At 46.1% G+C, this 18,591-nt stretch overlaps 1 protein-coding gene across 2 annotated transcripts; it reads right to left on the reverse strand.

Moving 5' to 3' along the window:
* Positions 1–1,632: 1,632 nt before the first annotated feature.
* Positions 1,633–9,706, reverse strand: LOC122613946 (homeotic protein spalt-major). 2 transcript variants are annotated; one of them, XM_043788384.1, is made up of 7 exons: positions 9,572–9,706; positions 6,081–8,781; positions 5,226–5,386; positions 2,901–3,153; positions 2,606–2,838; positions 2,319–2,516; positions 1,633–2,182 (listed from the first exon to the last, which is right to left on the reverse strand). In XM_043788384.1, exons 2-7 carry the CDS (start codon positions 8,710–8,712, stop codon positions 1,829–1,831), a joined length of 3,831 nt encoding a protein of 1,276 aa, XP_043644319.1. In that variant the 5' UTR covers positions 8,713–8,781; positions 9,572–9,706; the 3' UTR covers positions 1,633–1,828. The 2 variants fall into 2 exon arrangements, with proteins under 2 accessions (XP_043644319.1, XP_043644327.1); XM_043788392.1 differs by lacking the exon at positions 9,572–9,706 and adding an exon at positions 8,890–9,027.
* Positions 9,707–18,591: the final 8,885 nt, after the last annotated feature.

An 18,591-nucleotide genomic window follows, 5' to 3' on the forward strand; every position in this document is an offset into this window, starting at 1 on the left:
CAGAATAAATATAATGCAGCCCGAAGATAGAATCTGGGAGCAGATCTAGATCTACATAGGAGCAGATCTAGAAACGAAATGAGGTTATTAAGATGCCCGACGGCTGCCAACCGGCGACGAATTATGATCATGAAAATGATGTCTGCGCACTTTGGGGTGATCTTGAAATTTAGCCAGGGATCCCGACCAGACATGGCACAATTTCTCATCGCCCATTTCGCTGCAGGAGGCGGGATTCCTTAACCGTTAGCACCACCACCACCAGCACCACCACCACCTTCCTCTTGGCAGTCCAAAGTTAATGGCTCCAGCCGTGTGGGGCTGTTAATAGTCGCAGATACTCCAACCCCCACTTTTTGCCATTCGAGACACTTTACGGCCGCATATGAAATATGTGCGCCCATGAAATGAGCTAAATTTCGCTAGATTTCCCGGGAAAAGTGCAAGATTGTGGAAAATGGAATTGCCAACAAAGCAACATTTGGTGCAACAGCAGAGGGTTGCAATCTTTGGAGGTGTTTATATGCAAGTTGATGGAACTGGCTGAGTTAGTCTAAAGAAAATGGTAAGGAGGGAATATTCCATTTTGGGAGACATTCATCAAAAATGCGGAGGCACGCACTTATTAATTATCCTCCATCATTCACTAAAATGAGTCGTATTTAAAGTCAAATAAATCTGTACTTTCATTTTCCTATGATATCTTTCTACTAAATTGTGAGTAAGTATATCAATCTATATAATATTCCCCTATGAGTTGCTAGAATTTCATGGGGAATGTGTGCCACTCACTTGTGCCACTCTATATAGTCTATAGCATAAGTCTATTGTTGTGGCAGACAACGCCTGTCATATTTGGCGAACATTTATAATTCGCGGCGACATCAAGTTGTTGCGGTCTAGAAATTATTATTTGTTGCATTGTCGTCGCGGGCAGAGGCGCTGCCAAAATGACAAGGGAATAATTACAAAGTATTGCCACAACGCAGCGATCTGCGATCTGCGAGATACGAAGATACTTTGACCAAACCCAAGTCTGGGCAAATGAATCAAAAAGAAAACATCTGTTGGATGGCGGTGTTGGTGGGAAATGATGCCTCATGGCGAGGGCGTCTTCGCCGAAGGGAATGGGCATGGGATGATGAATGGGATGCGCGTGGCATGTGGCACGATCGAAGGAGGCGCACTTACCAAAGCTGCCAATTTGCATGAATTTATTGAATCCATCCTAAATGCGATCCCCAATTCCAGGCTACCCCAATCGGAATGCTGCCCACTTCCCGGAAAAGAAACGTCACTCAGTTTTCTTTTGCAATTTCGCATGCCGGCTTTATTTTTGATCATTTTTGTCGCGGTGTATTTTTTTTTTTGTTGGGTTTCGATTTCAATTTTTTATATGCAACTACCACAGTTTACATTACGTGTACGTGTATTTATCGGTATATGTATTTAAATATATCTAGGTATAGCCATAAAATTAGTTAAGTTCCCACCTCGCCGCCTGCCTGATACGGTTGAAGATATTTCTCCAGCCAAGTTCGCTTCTCGATCCGCTATTTTTACAACTTACCGGCTAAACTTAATGCATTTAAATGCCTTGAAGATCGCTATCAATTAACCGTACTATATATATATATATGTATATATATATTTGTATAGACACAAAGGATATAATCGTATAAGTGTGTGGGTGGTGTTTGAGTTCGTGTCAGTGCTAGTTGAAGCTTAGCGTAGGGTAATGCTCAAGATATGTACTCCACAAAAACCATGTGTGTTCCAAGACTAAGATCTCATCAGCTCCTCCTGCTGCTCCTCCTCCTTCTCCACGTTACTTCTCCGCATCCCGGGACTCGGATTCCTCGTTGTCCCCGCCAGTGGCCTCCGCCTCAGCCTGATCCTCCTGCTCGTTGAAGCCGCCCATGGACTCGTTTTGATTGCTCTCCACCTTGATGCGACTCAGTGGATGCCAGATATTGCCAGAACCCTCCTCCTCCCGCAGCGCAGGACTCTGGGCCGGCTCCGGCGTGGGTGACTTGCTGCTGCTCCTCCGCTCTAGGCCGTAGGGATGCTGGGCGAGGAAGCCGGGGAAGCCAAGGAGTCCGGGCGGATAGGGATACTTGCCGCCGTTGGCGAAGGGAGGCGGGGGAATATTGGGAAAGGCGCCGGGACTGAGTTCCCCAGGCTATACGACGAAAAAAAGTTCAAAAACAAGCAACAAATTCTAAGTAAGATATATAAATAGATAACAGATGAATAGGTAAAATAGTTCTTAAAAAATGATCAGATATCGTGCAATTAAAATGCAATCTTAAAATCACCTTGGGTGGCAATCCGTTAAAGAAGGGCGGCAGATAGGGAAAAAAGAGCTCCGGTCGTCGCTGCATGAACTCCTGTTCTGCACTGGATCCAGGATGAGCTTGGCCCGAGCTGGGACCCGGTCGCATGGGTAGCTCCAAGGACATTCGACGACCCCGCCGCGAAGTCGGATTCGTCCACATGTGGGTGCCCATATGGACCTAGAAAACGATAGAGATCCAAACAAGAGACAAGCAGGCACAGAGTTAAGGACAATGCGTGATGGACAGGAGGATATGCTGGACTGCACCTTGAGATTCCCCTTGGTGGTGAACGCCTTCTGGCACACATTGCACTGGAAGGGCTTGTCGCCCGTGTGGGTGCGCATGTGGATCTGGAGAGCGGAACTGGAACTGAAGTTCCGGCGGCAGACGTGGCAAAAGTGCTTGTTGTTCACCGGAGGATCCAGGCTGGAGGTCGGCGGTCCGGCGGACATCAGAGCCTGCTGAAAGTCGAGGGGACTGGCAGGAAAACGATGGGCATCTAATGAAGAGAAGCTCTTAGGATTGCGGAACGCAGCTCGGTTATCTTCGCTAGCGACTTACGGAGCTGCATCTTCATCAGGGACTGCTCTGCATCACCGGCATCCTGGGCATAATTGGAGGCGCCTCCAGTGGCAGATCCTTCGCCAGCCGCAGCACCCTCCTCCACCATCAACTGCTCCTGCTCGGGATCCTCCTTGATGGGCGTTGCTGGGGGATTTTCAGCGGAGAAGGGCGGATTGGATGCCTCCGGCAGCTTTTCACCCGACGACGACGATGGCGGCTTCTTTGCGAACAGATTTGGATTGAGAGTGAGCTGAAATGCGATGGTACATCATCATGTTTTAGGGCGAGATACTTTCTGCGACGGGCGCTAATTTCTGTGCATTTTCGGTTAAATGTGCCGTTCATTGCGATGCAGCAGACTCGCGCCTCTTAATAATCTTATTTTCGCGGAGTGTGAGAGCCAAAAACATAATTTACAATTTCTCTATGCCATCGCGTGTAATAATGCCAACTAATTATCTCGCGCAGACGATGCCGCCGGGTCTCATATTTTTATGGCAAAACAATTGTTCGCCAACAAAACCAAAAAAAAGGAAAAGAGGGGAATCTGTGTGCGAGGGGAGCCCAAAATCCAACTATATACGAGTGCTGCTATGTGCCCAGTGTCCCCAGCAGACGCGACGAACAAAAGATTAAATAATTTTGCATAAAGCGTAGCATAATTTATTTGCATTGAATGCATCGCACACACCGTCACCGATCCGGCACAGTCACTCCTCTATATCTCTCAAAACAAACCCCGATCCTCTGCAGCCCCGAAAAGCCCTCAGTTTTCATCATTTGCGTGGCGATCCAGAGTGAAAACATACCAGACGGAGTCGTAAATTTCGCATCATCATAATGCATTCTCGTAATTACTTAAGATTTTTGAATCATTTAGAAATTTCAAGCCCAAAAGATGATGCCTCCACCTCCCACCTCCATTGCCTGACACAATCCCATCTGCATGGGATATCCCCAACCCCCCAGACCATGTGCCCCAATCCGATCCCATGTTCGTCTGCTCTAGATCATCAACAATGTGCTAAGCGAGCAAATCGCAACGTGGTCGCTCCTCAGCCAAAGAAGTACAAATGCAGTCTGTCGCAAAACTGGTGGGGATTGGGGAAAAGGGGGAAAAGCCAGCAGAGACTTGCTGATTACCAACTGAAAATGTTATGACATTTACACTGCACTTGCTTTTTGGCCACAAAAGGGAACACAGCACAGGAGCGGTTCAAGAAAACAGAAGGTTTATAGCCATGTTTTATAAAATGATACCAATGATTTAAAGGAATGATAGAGCTCTCTTAGGTATATTTGTGTAAATCAAATCTTTTTAAAATCTAACTAAACTATCTAGACAACAGCTGCGTCGACTGTTTGAATTCCCTTCCTGTGCGAAGGCACCAAGTTTCAGTTTTGGAGTAACTCCAAGAATGTAAGCCATAATGAACGATGTCATTAGTCATAGAGAGACAATGCCGCACTGCGTGCCCCATCCCCGCGGCCAGAAATAAATATTAATACTCGCATTTGTACTTAAATTATGGGCAGCCAGCGCAGAACCACTCCAACCTCCGAGCATCGGAGCTGCGAACGCACTTTAATAAATAATTGGCATTGTTGGGCGATGTAATCCGGGCACTAAGAGCTCTGCAGTTGAACCCGTGAGTCTGGGCCTTCAGCTCCAACCTGGTCCATTGGAGGCTGCAAAGCGGAACGCCAACAATTAAGGCAAAGCTATGCAAGTTGGCCACAATTTTTTGTTTCCATACTAATACCCATCCAGTGACGAGCACGGCGCGCAATTAATAATGTGCTCATAATTTGTATGGTCGCAACCAAAAACGGGTCGAGTGCTTCAGCCATATTTGGCCAAATGAAGCCGAGCTGAACCCGTGAACATTTTAATTAATCATGACCAAGGCAGGACTCTCACTGCCAGATGGCACTGGTTCTCAAAGCGAGAGTTGTGGCGGGATTAGGCTAGTTGGATGTGATGTAAGTGCGCTGCCATATTGGGGCAGGGAATGCTGCTCAATGGTTAGCTATGGAAGTGATTAGTGGGTTGCGTCGGAAAGGGAAATCTCACCGGGCCACATAAGTGGGCTTAGAGGCAGCCAACACGTAATGAACTCACTAATTTCCAAGTAGTCTATCACGTTATTAAGGATAAAGCGAAGCATCATTTCTAGAAATGTTGATGCTTTCACAAAATGTATGTACATAGATCAATTTTAAAGCGCAACACGCGAATTCTTTAGGATTTCTGTTAGAAGTGCAATAGGTAGAGTGCCCTTCGTCTCTACGCGGACTACCAAGCGATATGGGTACACTTACCTTTGCTCCATACGGCGATCCAGCATCGCTGCATTGTGGGCGGTGGGCGTGGCCCGTCGCCGGTTCTTTGGCATGTTCGCTCTGCAAATGGCTCTCCAAGGCGGCCAGGCTGGGCAGCATCTTGAAGCAGAGATTGCACACATTGGGGGGCGGGTGCAGACCTGCGGATGAGAGATGAGGGCGGCATGCAGACAATGAGTTACTTGCGAGGTCAGTGAGGGGACACACACATAATTCCCGCCACGTGCTGCCGAATGTGGCTCGTTGCGATCGCAGATATAATAAATATCCATCCGCGTAAAAGGTTGTGACATAATGAGGCGACAGATCGCTGCTCGATCCGATCGCTTGCCTCTTTTGCGCCTTTTGCGCCGCGGCGCGGGAATGCGCCAATGTTTATAAATAAATTGCGGAATTTGGCATAGGCATATATCAGACATGGATTGGGTTGGAGCTGGGAGGAGCTGGGTGGAGCGGTGCGAAGTGCCAAGTACCAAGTGCTCGGCGGATGCTTTGTCTCGGTCCAATGGAGTTATGTCGCGCCCAGATCGCAGATTTATCGCACTTCCACGGCGAGCTGCTTGGCAACTTAGCAAACGCTGACGGGGTCAAAGGTGGCAGACAAAGGGGCTTTGTCATCTCGCATCCCAGGAAGCGGACGGAGGCGAAAGTTAATGCCAAGTGTGGCGGCCAAAAAAACGGATTTATTTTTATATCTGTGAACGCAACATAGAGCAAACTACAAGCTATAGATTGCTTTTAATTAGCTGGGCAGATTCATAGTAAGCCAACCAAGCAATCAAAGCTCTATAAATGTATCAGACAAAGAAATTTAAAGGAGTATTGATAACTTACCCATAAATCCAAGTGGACCAAAGGGCAGCAGGGGAAATTTGGCGTGAGCGTGACCTAGCGCGTGCATTTCCTCGCGAGCAGCTGCCATGAGCAGAAGATTGGGCGGCATGGGCATGCCGAGCATGGGCAGACCCCCGTTTCCAGATCCTCCAGAGCCAGCAGCTCCGTTGGCCAGTCCAGCTGCGAAGATGCGACCCGAGTTCGAGGAGGGCGAAGAGAGATCCATGGCGGGCATTTCGCCACTCTCGCTGCGGCCGCCAGTTAGATCAGGATTGGATTGGGATCTCTCATCGGAGCCATCGTTGGGAATCCTTCTCTCCCGATCCCGCTCCCGCTCCTTCTCCCTATCCCTCTCCCTTTCCAGAGGATGAGGCGTGGCTGTGGCTGCACTTGAGTTGTCCCTGGAGTCATCGGTGCTGTCCATGGTCATAAACTCATCGAAATCTCCGCCCTGCGAGGACTCCGATCGCTGACCCGAGTGATCCGATATGGTGGTGGAGAAGTCCAATGTATCCGACGTGCCCAGCGACTTGTTCGAGTTTTGATCTTCGATACCCAAGCGTTCGGCCTCGCCAGGATTGGTGGCAGCTGCTCCCTGCCCGCCGCTGCCATCGTCCATGGTGTGGATGCGAATGTGCTGCTGCAGGATGATGCCGTTGGAGAACTTCTGGTGGCACACCGGACACTTGAACTGGCTCCGCATCGGCGGCTTGATCTTGTGTATGCTCATGTGGGCCTTCAGATTGCCCTTCGTGGCGAATGCCCTGCCGCAGATCTTGCAACGGAACGGACGCTCTCCGGTGTGGGTCCGGATATGCATTTGCAGGGAGCTGCGACAGGACATGACCTTCTGGCAGAAGATGCACTGGTTGGGATCGGTCAGCTTGTTCTCGATGTTGTCCACCAACTGCTGCAGCTTCGATGTCTCCGAGGTCTTGTCGATCTCGATCAGATCCTCCCACGACTTGTCGATGATGCGCTCCATTTGCGCCAGTGAGTACTCCGCCGGCTGTGACTCTCTGCTGGCCGAGGAGCGTCTCACCAGCTTGGCTATGTGCATGTGCTCCACCAGATCCCGCTCCCTATCCTCCTGCGGCGGACTTACCGCACTTGTTTGTCGCTTCCGCACAGATCCATTTCGCCGCGACGAGGTCACCACCGGCTTGGAGAGCTCCTTCTCGGGCTTCTCTGATGACGGCAATGGTGCATCTGCCTTCACTTCTTTGGGTGTCTTGACACGCTCCACGGGTGAGTGGGACTTCTCCTTCTCCTTCACCACCGGCTTGCTGAGATCTTCTGCCTGCGCAACTGGAATCTCCTGCCTGATCTCCTCGGGCTCCTCCACTTGAGCATGAACCTGCTCTTGAACCCCAGGAGTCACTGGTGGCGCGAAAGGCAGGCGAATGGGATACTGCTCGCCCTGGACTTGCCCCTGACCCGAATGCCCCACGTTGGGCGCCACTCCTGGTGGCAGCAGCATGGGTGGAAAGATCTGCGTATGCCGCTGGTAGTGCACCTTCAGGTTGCCTTTCGTGGTGAATTTACTTCCGCAAACATTGCAAACGAATGGCCGTTCACCAGTATGCGACCTCAGATGGATCTGCAGGGCGGAGTAGCTGCCGAAGATCTTGCCGCAGTACTTGCAGCGATGCTTGAAGATCTCGCCGCGACTTTGTGCCTCCTTGGAGGCATACTCCGAGTACTCCTCTTGCATCTGAGCAGCGTGCAAGCTCTGCGATGCGGAGTCGAGGACCTCCTCCGTTCGCCGTTGCAACATCTCCAGGCAGTTGGGCTCGTTGGGTGCTGGCGGCGGATCGTGGTTGGTGATGATGCTCGATGCCAGACTCGAGCTTATGTCGCACATCATGGATTGGTAACCCTCTGACTCTGCCTTTCGCTCCTCAGTTCCCCTCTTGTCAGTCTTTAAATTCTCCTCCCGCCGCTGCTCCTGATCCTGCTCTGACACCGGACCCTGCTCCAGCTCCACCTCCTCCTTCATGCCGTTGGTGGGCTGCTTCTTGGGCTCCCGCTCCGGCTCCGGCTCTGCCTCCGGCTCCTCCTCCTCATCGCTGTGGGCATGCCTGCCCAGGGCGGCTGCCTCGGCCCTTTTCAATTGACTCTGCAGGTGCTGGATGAGCTGTAGCTGCATCAGATGCTGCCGCTGCACATTGAAGATGGTGGACTGCACCATGGCCAGATCGGCGGACTGGTGGTTACCCGCCATCGCGGTGGCCGCAAACTGGGCCACCGCCACTTTGGTATGTTGTAGAGCCTCCAGCGACACGTGGCCACTGCCCGGCAGTGACTCCCGACCGCCGGACGAGATCAGCGAGAGGTCCAGGGCCTCGTTGCTGTTCTCCGGCTCCTGATCCTCGCCGCGCTCCTCGGCCATTTCCCTTTCCGTATCGGATTCCGGCACCGCTTCCGCCTCCATTTGTGGCTCGGTACCATTGTTATTGCTATCCGCGTCCAGTTCCTTGGCCAGCAGGGTGTCTCTGTCCCTTTCCCGATCGCGATCGCGATCTCGATCCCTGTCCCGATCCCGGTCGCGGTCCCTTTCCCGCTCCCCGCTGCCGCTCCTGGTGCCACCAGTTCCACGGTAATTGATGCGGTTGCGAAATATTGAACACATTATCCTCTCGATCGGAAGCGCTCACCTCCTGATCCCAATTGCCGCTGAAGTCTGATCATGGACTGCACCCTGGCAACGAAAGGGGAGAAGATATAGGGAAAATGTTGTAAAAAACCCACACTTCCCCATTTTCCCAACCATAACACTGATCAACAAATGCACATGTTTCTCACTTACGCTGCAAAACAATTAAAATAATGAAGGGAACTATCTTAATCTAGTAAAATACAATTTCAAATGAGCAATTTAATGTAATAGGGTAATTGAATTTAAGGCATAAGAACTCAGTGCGGAATGAGGAAAAAGTCCAGCTGGGCAGTGTTATTTTCCGAGATATATGCATATGGCCGGATCGTCACGTAAGGAGTGGCCGGTCAGACTTTATGATAAATTTTTGAATATATGAATAGCGGCGTGTCGCAATTTTAGACGTTGAATAAATGAACCGGGCGCATATGGTTAGTCGCGTATAATTTAATAGCAGTCCACGGATCTGGACTCGCGGCTGGAAAGACAATTTAGATATTACGGAGATTGTCGTGGACTCTTGACCGGGTTTGGAGCAACCGAAAAGAGTTTTGCATCTCACCGTTCTCGCATGAGAGGGGGTAATTTATTGATTTATTACACGGAATCACTCAGCATAACTTTGAGCCTACCTAGATGATTGAATTTTTGCCTCGAATCTCTCGGATTATTCCACCTAATTTAACTGACGCCGGCAGATATCGGCTATCGGCTATCGACTTTAGACCCACTACCCACTCAAGTTAATCCGTTCGTCTTGCGACACAGCATTTTCATAGGGGGCATACCAGAATACCAGCCAGATACACCTGAGTAGATCCCAAACATATACCTCTACACAGAAGTGCGATACTTCCTTTCCTTTCGGCCATCAGGTTTGGTGGTAAAGCTGGGAAAGTCCAGGGCTAGTCGGGTATTGGATCGCCGTCTGGTGTAGAACTGTCGTCCCGCGATGAGGATAACACAGCGAACTCCCAGAAACCACCAGTTATTCATGTACTTCCTGGTGGTGGCTGGCATCCTGGATCGAGCTTGACTACGAATTTATACACATTCTGTCGGACACATATGAGATGGTGATGGTATATGAATGGCCAACTTGGGGGTGTACTACAGTACACCAAGGTAGGTAGGTTGCCCAATGGCAACTAAAGTGCTCGATGTATGCGCCGCATAAATTTCGTGGCAAATCGATTTCAACATAATTCCACACCGTTTCTGAGTTACACTTTCAACAGGGCCACAAATTCTCGATTCCCCCCCAAAAGCAACGAATCCCAGAAGCAACGAAAATAAGGCTTGCATGGCCATCCCATCCGCATTACGGCCGATTGCTTTATGATTATTTCCCGGCAATTAAGACAATTTATTGGCAAAGGTAAACACACTTGCCAGATACAGATACGGATGCCGATACAGGTACAGATACAGATACAGATACAGATAGAGATAGAGATACAATAGTAGCTGTACTCGGATGCGTACTCGGCCATATCGATTCGACGCACTCGAACTCATCGACGCACACACATATCGCCTCCACTATTTCTATCAATGGGCGATGGGCTAATCGGAAATCAATTTGTTTAATGGAGCAGGGGAGATGGTATAGGGTGGGGAGTGGAGTTGGCCTCCAAGAAGTGAAGTCTGGGCCTGAGCGAAAGTGTTAACCGAAACCTAAGTGAGCCGGGCCACAACTTATTCCACTTGAGCTGATTTCTTGAGCGATTTACGCACAGCCAAAAACATAAAACTTCCGCAATTGCCGCCACGGCAACCCATCTCCCCCAGAAGCTTTAAGAAGTTCCTCAAGTCTGCGGTGGGATTCCATCAGCAAAAGTTTCAAGCTTTCGTTTCCATTGTCACTGCACGGAAAAGCCAATGGAAAATGGGAATAGCCCGAGTTTCCTGTCAGCAGGTGGGCCCAGCCTCACGAAAGGAACTCTAAATCTTTCGGATCTCATAGGCGCGGTCTTGCAAGCAAATTCCGGAATCAACACGGCGTCAATCATTCGTTCAAATCGTGAATTATGCTTGCGTACATACATATGTATATGCTGTTTTTCTTCTTCTCTTTAGCGGATATTGATCAAAATTCATTGCAATTCGCTTGATTGATTGATGGCCCAGTGCATATATCCGGGGCCAATTGGCTTGCTCTGTTTTGGGAGCCATCGAATAAATGAACCCGAGTACCCAACGTAAACAGACACTTTGGAAGTCTATCGGGGCGAAAGGGAAATGGGAATGCGAGATCTTGATTGAAGTCTGTTGTTTCAACCGTCGATCGGAACACGAAGACTGCCAGTCCATCGACGGACATCACTTTATTGGGAGATTTCGGGGCAGCAAGCGCCAATTCTGACAGACTGACGGAAGTTACAACGAAATTAAATGATTAACGTATCTACTGGTAGTTCGGCTAAATGACAACTAGCAAGTAGAACATCTCTTGATAAAGTTATAGCAGAACTCATTATTAAGAATACATACTGATAGATGTTTGTATTCAGATTGGCCAGGCAATGCCCATATACATGTATGTAATGAAGAAAAACTTCCTAGGTATTTCCCACAAAAGCGTGATTCATTTCAGAGGATTGTGTGATAAATAGCCACTCCAGTTCCACCTGACATGTGCCAAGCTTATAGAAAAACTCCGCCAAAGGTGAGCCTCAGCCCCACGCTTTTTTCCTCCCACCGTAGCGACTTTCCCGAAAAAAGCCAAAGAAAATATGGGAAATAAAAACGGTTGAGGAGGCAGCGAAAAAAAAAGTGGGAAATTGTTTGAGGCAAATTTATGAGCGTCGCTTAAGCAAGGCAACTGCGTCTGGTTGTGTGTGTGTGTGTGTGTGTATTTATGTATAACATAAAGTCCGTGGGGAAAAGGGGGGCAGGAGGATTTAAAGCCACTTCGGCATTGACCATTTTGCATAAAAGCCTCTCTGTTCCCAAAACGAAATTATGTCCGTGGCAAAGGGGCAGCCAATGACGACAACTCGTTGCCAGTTGAGAATTCTCATTTCCTGGGGTCGCTTACAAAATGTCTGCAGAATTTATTAAGCTGAAGAAATTTTATGAGTGGAATTGGTATAATTTTCATATAATTTTTGAGAAGCAAGCGAAATGGAACGCTGCCAGCCAGCCAGACGGTCAATTCAACCAGTTGAGCCCAGCGGGGGGTTAAGCGCCACACACACCTCTACTGTGTGTGTGTGTGTGTGTGTGTGTTTGCGTAACTGTGTGGGGCATGCAAAGGGGTGTGTGTGAGAGAGTCCGTGGCAAGAAAAAGGGTCCGCAATGAATGAATGGCCTGGGAAGAAGGCAAATTCAGAGGCAACTTCAGATAGCCAGACTCGCACACAGATACACTTGGCTCACACAGATACGCCACACAGACAGGGGAGTCCGGTCGGAAAGCTTGTAGATGAATTTGTATTGTTTTGCATTTGCTTTTGGGGCGCTACTTTGTTTTTGGCTCCGCTTTCCGCTGCTCGTTCCTCGTTCCTCGTTGCTCCCCTCTTCCTTCTTCGTTTTTGTTTGAAAGGAATAATACAGGGTTGGTGGAGTTGTTAAGCTGCCATTGCAAACAATTAAAATCATAAGAGACGCACATAAATTATTCATGGCTTAATCTAAAGTGGACAATCTATGCAAAGTACCAGGGCACTCACACACTTGCACACTCATACAGACACACACATACTCTCTCACACAGATACGTGTGTATTTCTGGTCGGACACTTGTTTATCCCCTGCCACGCCCACGCCCCCTCTACCGCCCACACACATGAATTGGCCATTTTTGATATCTTGCCAATCCTCGCCCCCTTCTCGCCTCACTCTTTAAATTACTCATAAACGAGGGAAATCATTGCATTCAAGTAGCCACCTTTTGTTTTTCCGGATTTTCATTTTCTATTGATGCTTTGCTTCTATATTTTCCATTTAAAAGCAAAAATAAAAAAGTAGTACGTTACCAATTTGGAATTAGATTCCGAAATTATAATCAAATATAAATAATCCAATTTCTATTACTTTTTAAAATTCATTTTCTACAATGGCACCAATTAAAACTAAATTAAAAAGCTTTTATCGTATCGAATTACAGTGTTAATTGGGGTCTATATATTATCAAGTTAACTAAAGTTATAATTAGACATGTAGATTGGGAATTCAATCAAATTTAGTAAATCGGTTTTGTTATTAATTCAGTCGCATTTTTTCGTTTCCGTAACTTAACAACGAACTGGTGGCCCTGCCCAAATTTGTTTTGATGAATATGAATTGAATTTGGTTTAATACCCCGATAGAAAACTATAAAAAAGGCAACTCAAATTCGGGCAGGTTCTAATAGAATTTTAGAATGGCATTCAACTAATAAATTTGCGCAGCGAATAAGCAATAAAAATTCAATATATGCGGTTTATCGAATTAGCGAGCGGAATTAAATTGAAAATTCACAATTCACAAATGCAGAAATGCATGATATTGCTGAATATTCGAGTACCTTAAATCACAAAGGGGGTAAAGAGGGTGAAGGGGGTGAAGGGGATTAGATGGATTGATATATAGACAGATATGTAGATTCGCATGTTCGCCGTGGCAGCTTCAATGGCCCACATTACAGAAACACGCTGCGAATAATAAAGGCATTTTCGCCAAATATTCGCATTCAAAAGCTACAAAATATGCCGAGCACTATGGAAGGCGGAGGAAGGGGTGGAGGGGTGTATCTGATAGATACATTTCTTTCATACAGCCTCTATGGCCGCACATTTCTGTCATAACACGAAATAAATATTTCATTCGCTTGGCTCGCTTGTTTTGTTTTTGTTGTTTTGCTACCGCGTCGTGTATTTATTATTAAAATGAAAATAAATTTTATATCAAATATATTCAATCCATAGATGCGGTGGCAAGGGGGGGTGATGTGAAAAGCCAAATGGTAGGCGAGAAAAAAATGAGAGATAGACTGGCTAAAGTGCTTCGAATTTTTACAAATGAATTTATTGCCAAGCCAACGAGCAGAAAACTTGAAATAATACACACACGCTCTTGGTCGTTGAAATGAAATCGCGCGTCTCATAAATTAATTAAAGCAATAAAACAATAAATGCACAAGGAGAGTTCCTCAGCCCCTGGTCATACGTCTTGATATCGTTGTATCTTTGTATCTCACTTGCAGCAGAGTGCATTCTTTATGCCGCAAATGCGTTGCACCAATAGATTGAACTGCTTCAACTCATCCCGCTGGTTGCCTGTATCTTTGACACACTGACTTGACACCTGTCATCTTTTCGCCTGACCCCCAATGAGCAAAGTCTCTGAAGGCTTTTCCCCACACTCTGGTTTGGATTTCCCTTCGAGTTCCTGTGTTAATTTTGTTCTTGACATGTTCTTGTTTCTGTTCCTGTTCCTTTGGCTTGGCATATTGTTCGACTTGCTCATGTTGTTGTCATTGCATAACAAGCGCACACACACACACATCTCCTGTCATATCCTGGAGCCCAGACTCCTTACGCCCATGTGCCCCGCCTCCTCGAACCCTTGACCCCGCCCACCGTTCACCGTCCACCTTTGGGGCACAAGGCAGTTGTATTTATGTTGGCTTTGACATAAGCTCAACATGCAACTTTCGGGCCGCTCCGTTGCAGTTGCATGTCCTCGCATAAAGTGTCAAAGTTAAATAATCTAGGCAGCCAGGATCCAGAATACAGGATCGGGGAAAATGGGGAAGGTGCGGAAAATGGCAGAGGTGCAGCTCGGAAAAGCAGCTCCGGGCTCAATTTCGATCTTCTGCAATATGTATTCCTTATTTTGTAGGTTATTTGAATGAATGAACTGGATTTCGTAAACATATAATCACATAGGTCAGTGGCAACGTATTTGTGTGCCTCATGGGGAGACAACAACACCACCCATCAGGATTTAAGCCATATATCACCACCATTGGCTTAAGCAGAATACATAAATTTTAGATTTGCCCAAAGTGTCTATGTTTTCTATGAGATTTGAGTAAAGTGAGTGAGCTTTAAGGCAATAAAATCGAATATGAACGCGGTATTACAAAAAAATATTATAATTTTGTAAAATAAATAAGGAAAGTACTAAATTGGCCATATATGTGCACATAATTTCCTTTCTCTAATCAGTTTTTATTGTAAAATTCACCCCTTACTATGTATATCTTAATTTTACCTTAACTTCATATAGAATAGAACTTCAACTAATCATATATGCCTTACTTAAAGAAGTTGTATACTCTAGAAGTTTTATAAGTTTAAAATGTTGAACTATTGTAGAGTTTAGGCACTTTAATGTTAGTGCTTGAATTCATTTTGAATTAATTATTATTTATTTAAATATTTCTTTGGGGAATTATTGTATCATTCTCGTTTACTGCGTTGTAACTTGCACAGCTTTCAGCTTAGTTATTGTTATACTTGAATTAATTTGCTTTATGTTTAAACGGATTTTGAAAATATTGTTTTTTATTTTGCTTCAATGCTTGGGAGGTAAAAATAAAATAACCTAAAACCATTAGTAAACTAATTTTTGCATGCACATTTGCAAAAAAGCACCCCTTAAAAATTAATTGATTACTGAAAATAAACTTAAGTCATTAAAAAGTTAAAATGTTTATGCTACTAGTTAATGGAATAAAAACCCAGGGAAGAGGTTAAAAAGATATAAACTTAAGGTGGGTTAAGTAGTCTTAAAACAAATGCTGATAAAAAATGAGGATATTAAAAACACTCACTTGATTCTCGGCGCTTCTCGCTCCTTTTTGTCCTGATTTTGGCTATCCTTTAGTGACCATCTTTTTGTTGGCGTAAATTATCTCACAGATACCGACGGCAAAGCGGAGCGTTAGTTTTTGCACAGGATTGAGTTTATTCCAAAATCGAGTTTATTGCACATTAGCCCCCCTCTCGCCATCCCCCTCCCGCACACGCTCCTTCTCTCTCTTTTGTATTATTATTTGTTTGTTTGTTTTCAATTTTTTTTGGCTTGGTTTGTTGTTTTTGGGTTTTTGGGCGAGTTACTTTTTAGTTTCGCGGTTTCCGACGTAGATTTTATGATTAATTAAACACGCGCGACCGCTCAACCCACTCACACACACACGCACACTCGCACGCATGCCCCCGCCCCCCGCACGCACACCACTGCGTGTGTGTCCGTGTGCGCGAATACATACATACGTATGAATGTGTGTACTTATGTTGCGGGGGCGGCGGTAATAAAAACGCACTGCGACACCGTTAGACTTTAAGTGGCAAGGACTGGCAAAGCAGCAAATCTTTTGTGCGCTTCCTGGATTCTCAGGCTCAGGATCAGGCAGCGAGTTGTGGGAAAGGCGCTCTCGACTGGCAGGCTGCTTTTTGGCTCGCCGACTGAAACTATGAACTGATGAATCGAAATCGGAATCGGGAATCGAATCGGAATCTCGGGGCTGCTAGCGAAACGAGTCCGAAACCGAGAAGCGACAAACTCGAAAGCCGAGCCGAGTGGTGTGGTGGAGCAAGCGAATGTCCTTTTTGGCGACTGCTGCTGCTGCTGTTGCTGCTGGTGTTGGTGCTGCTGCTGCTGCTTCTGCTTCTGCTTCTATGGCGAGTGGCGCCCCCGCGCGGTCGAAGAGAGCAAAGTGGCGGCAAATGGCGGCGACTGAGGCAGCGACGTCCTGCGAGCCGGAGCGTCGACGGCGCTCTATGGAATCGAATCGGAATTGGGAAAAAAACAGGAGTCGCCGTCGTCGTCGTCGTCGCCCAGTGTGGCCGCCAAAATTCGCAGCAGCGAAAGCTGCTACTCTGCCGCTCTCCCCAACTTGCGCGCTCTCTGCCGCTCGCGCTCTGCCCCTGTTAATTCGCTAACAGCTGGGGAAGTGGCGTATAAGACTGCAGTTCGAATGTTACCCGCTGCTGTTAGCTTATTAACCATATAGCTGTGCTCCTCTAACCACTCGCTCTCCGTGGCGGCGGCGAGAGAGAGCACAAAAAAACGATAGCGAAAAAATACACATAAAGTAATCCAACGAAACGTCTTCGTTTTTTATGAACGTGCGCAGCGGATCGGCAAATAAATAAAAACGCATATATAGCAAATTATGACAACTTTAGGCGGAGCAACGTCGACGCAGGCCCTTATTTTCCTTCCACACAACTTTTCCTCTTCTATTTTGAGACTGCTCGTTGGCTCGGCATCCCAATCATATTTTTCCTTTATGTGCTGCGGTCCTTGCCGCTCCTGTTATTTATCCATATTTCCCTTATGTCGCCCTGCTCCTTCTTCTTCGTCGCTGACGACGGCGTCTTGGCCGCCGAATGTCCTTTTTCGCAGCAGGGATTTCAAATTGGCCAGCGTTTTGCCGACGGGAATTTTACAAGCTGCCAAAATGACTTCACTTGGCTTAAGTATGAAGATATCTTTGCGAAATTTGAAGAAAGAATTTATGGAGAATTTGAAATTGCATAGAATAAATAACAGCAGTGAATAAATAAATAATAAATATGCTTTCAATATAATGTGTAATTTGAATGTTTTTAAAGATAATACAAAATGTAGGAACAAACTCAACTATCTTATATTTAGAATAGAAACAGGAATAAGATTTAGTTATAGTTTGTAATATGGATATATGTATGTATAAAAAAAATAATAATCCAAAACAGTTTCACTTTACAATTCAAAACAGATTAATTCTGGGCCAACTGTAAACTATTATATTTTTTCTATCGAACATAGGAAATTCTCACAAATTCTTAAACCTTCCCAAACATAATCCCTAAGTTCGCATGAATTATGCATGTTTGTATGCACGTTTGTCACACGATTACTGTAGCTTACATTCAACTCGATTCGATTCGATTTGAATCGATTTGATTTGATTTCAGTTGGGTTCATTTCGATTGAGTGCATCACGTACCGCGTGCACACACTATATGCAATGTATCTCGAAATCTGCATGATACGACGAGTATCTACGTGGCAACCCTAAATATTTAGAGGGGGAAGGGCTAACAGCTGGCACTTATGATTTACTAGAAAACCATTCATTCGGTGGCAGCAACAATTTCAAAATGGCTGTGATAAAAATTGAATTGAAAATAGAAACGAAATGAAACCGATTGAGTTGATCAAACAAAGAGCAACCACCGCGAACATCCCTACTTAAAAATTTAGATCCTGCCACCTATACACACACACAAACACACATATGTATGTGATGATATCAAATAATAACTAACCCTCTCGCTTGATCCCTCCTATAGCTTTTTCCAGAGATGTTTGCCCCTATAGCGATGGAAATGAAATTTTCACAAGTGAAAATGGAATATGGGAAATACAGAATTTGGAAAAAGATGGCAGCATCGAGAGACACAAAGTCTAAGAAGTCGTGCCCCCGCACCAACATCATCTATCACAAAAAAAGAATACACCTAGAAAAAAAAAGAAACCGATCCCATAACACATTTGAAGTTTGTTTCAAAGATCTTCTCGTTTTTTAATAATCATGGCGGTGTACCTTCCTCTTGCCTCTCACTTCAACTGTGCAACAGAGCGAGACAGCAAGTGGCATTTCTATGCAAATCATTCCGAAACTCGTTTTCCAACCAACAATTTTTGATGACGCCGATTTGTCTCCACAATCATAAAAAATCGTTAACGAAAACAGAAACTTTAGGGGAAAAATCATAGAAAGATATAGCGAGTGAGAGGGGAAAGAAAACAAATCAAAGCGTTTTCCCGACCAGAACATAATTAAATTTTGGAATAAATTATTACTACACATCTTGAGCAGCAAATGCGACAAATCTTCGCTTGACCCTCAACTCACTTCAAAACGAAAAC

The sequence above is a fragment of the Drosophila teissieri genome, chromosome 2L (genome assembly GCF_016746235.2).
Source record: "Drosophila teissieri strain GT53w chromosome 2L, Prin_Dtei_1.1, whole genome shotgun sequence".
NCBI lineage: Eukaryota > Metazoa > Arthropoda > Insecta > Diptera > Drosophilidae > Drosophila > Drosophila teissieri.

Excerpts from the sequence above, each read along its gene's own strand:
- LOC122613946 (XM_043788384.1), bottom strand. The coding sequence starts at position 8,712 with ATGTGTTCAATATTTCGCAACCGCATCAATTACCGTGGAACTGGTGGC. Across the intron at positions 5,387-6,080 it reads TGGTCCACTTGGATTTATGG|GTCTGCACCCGCCCCCCAAT; the intron begins GTAAGTTATCAA and ends TCTCATCCGCAG. Across the intron at positions 2,517-2,605 it reads CCACCAAGGGGAATCTCAAG|GTCCATATGGGCACCCACAT; the intron begins GTGCAGTCCAGC and ends ATCGTTTTCTAG.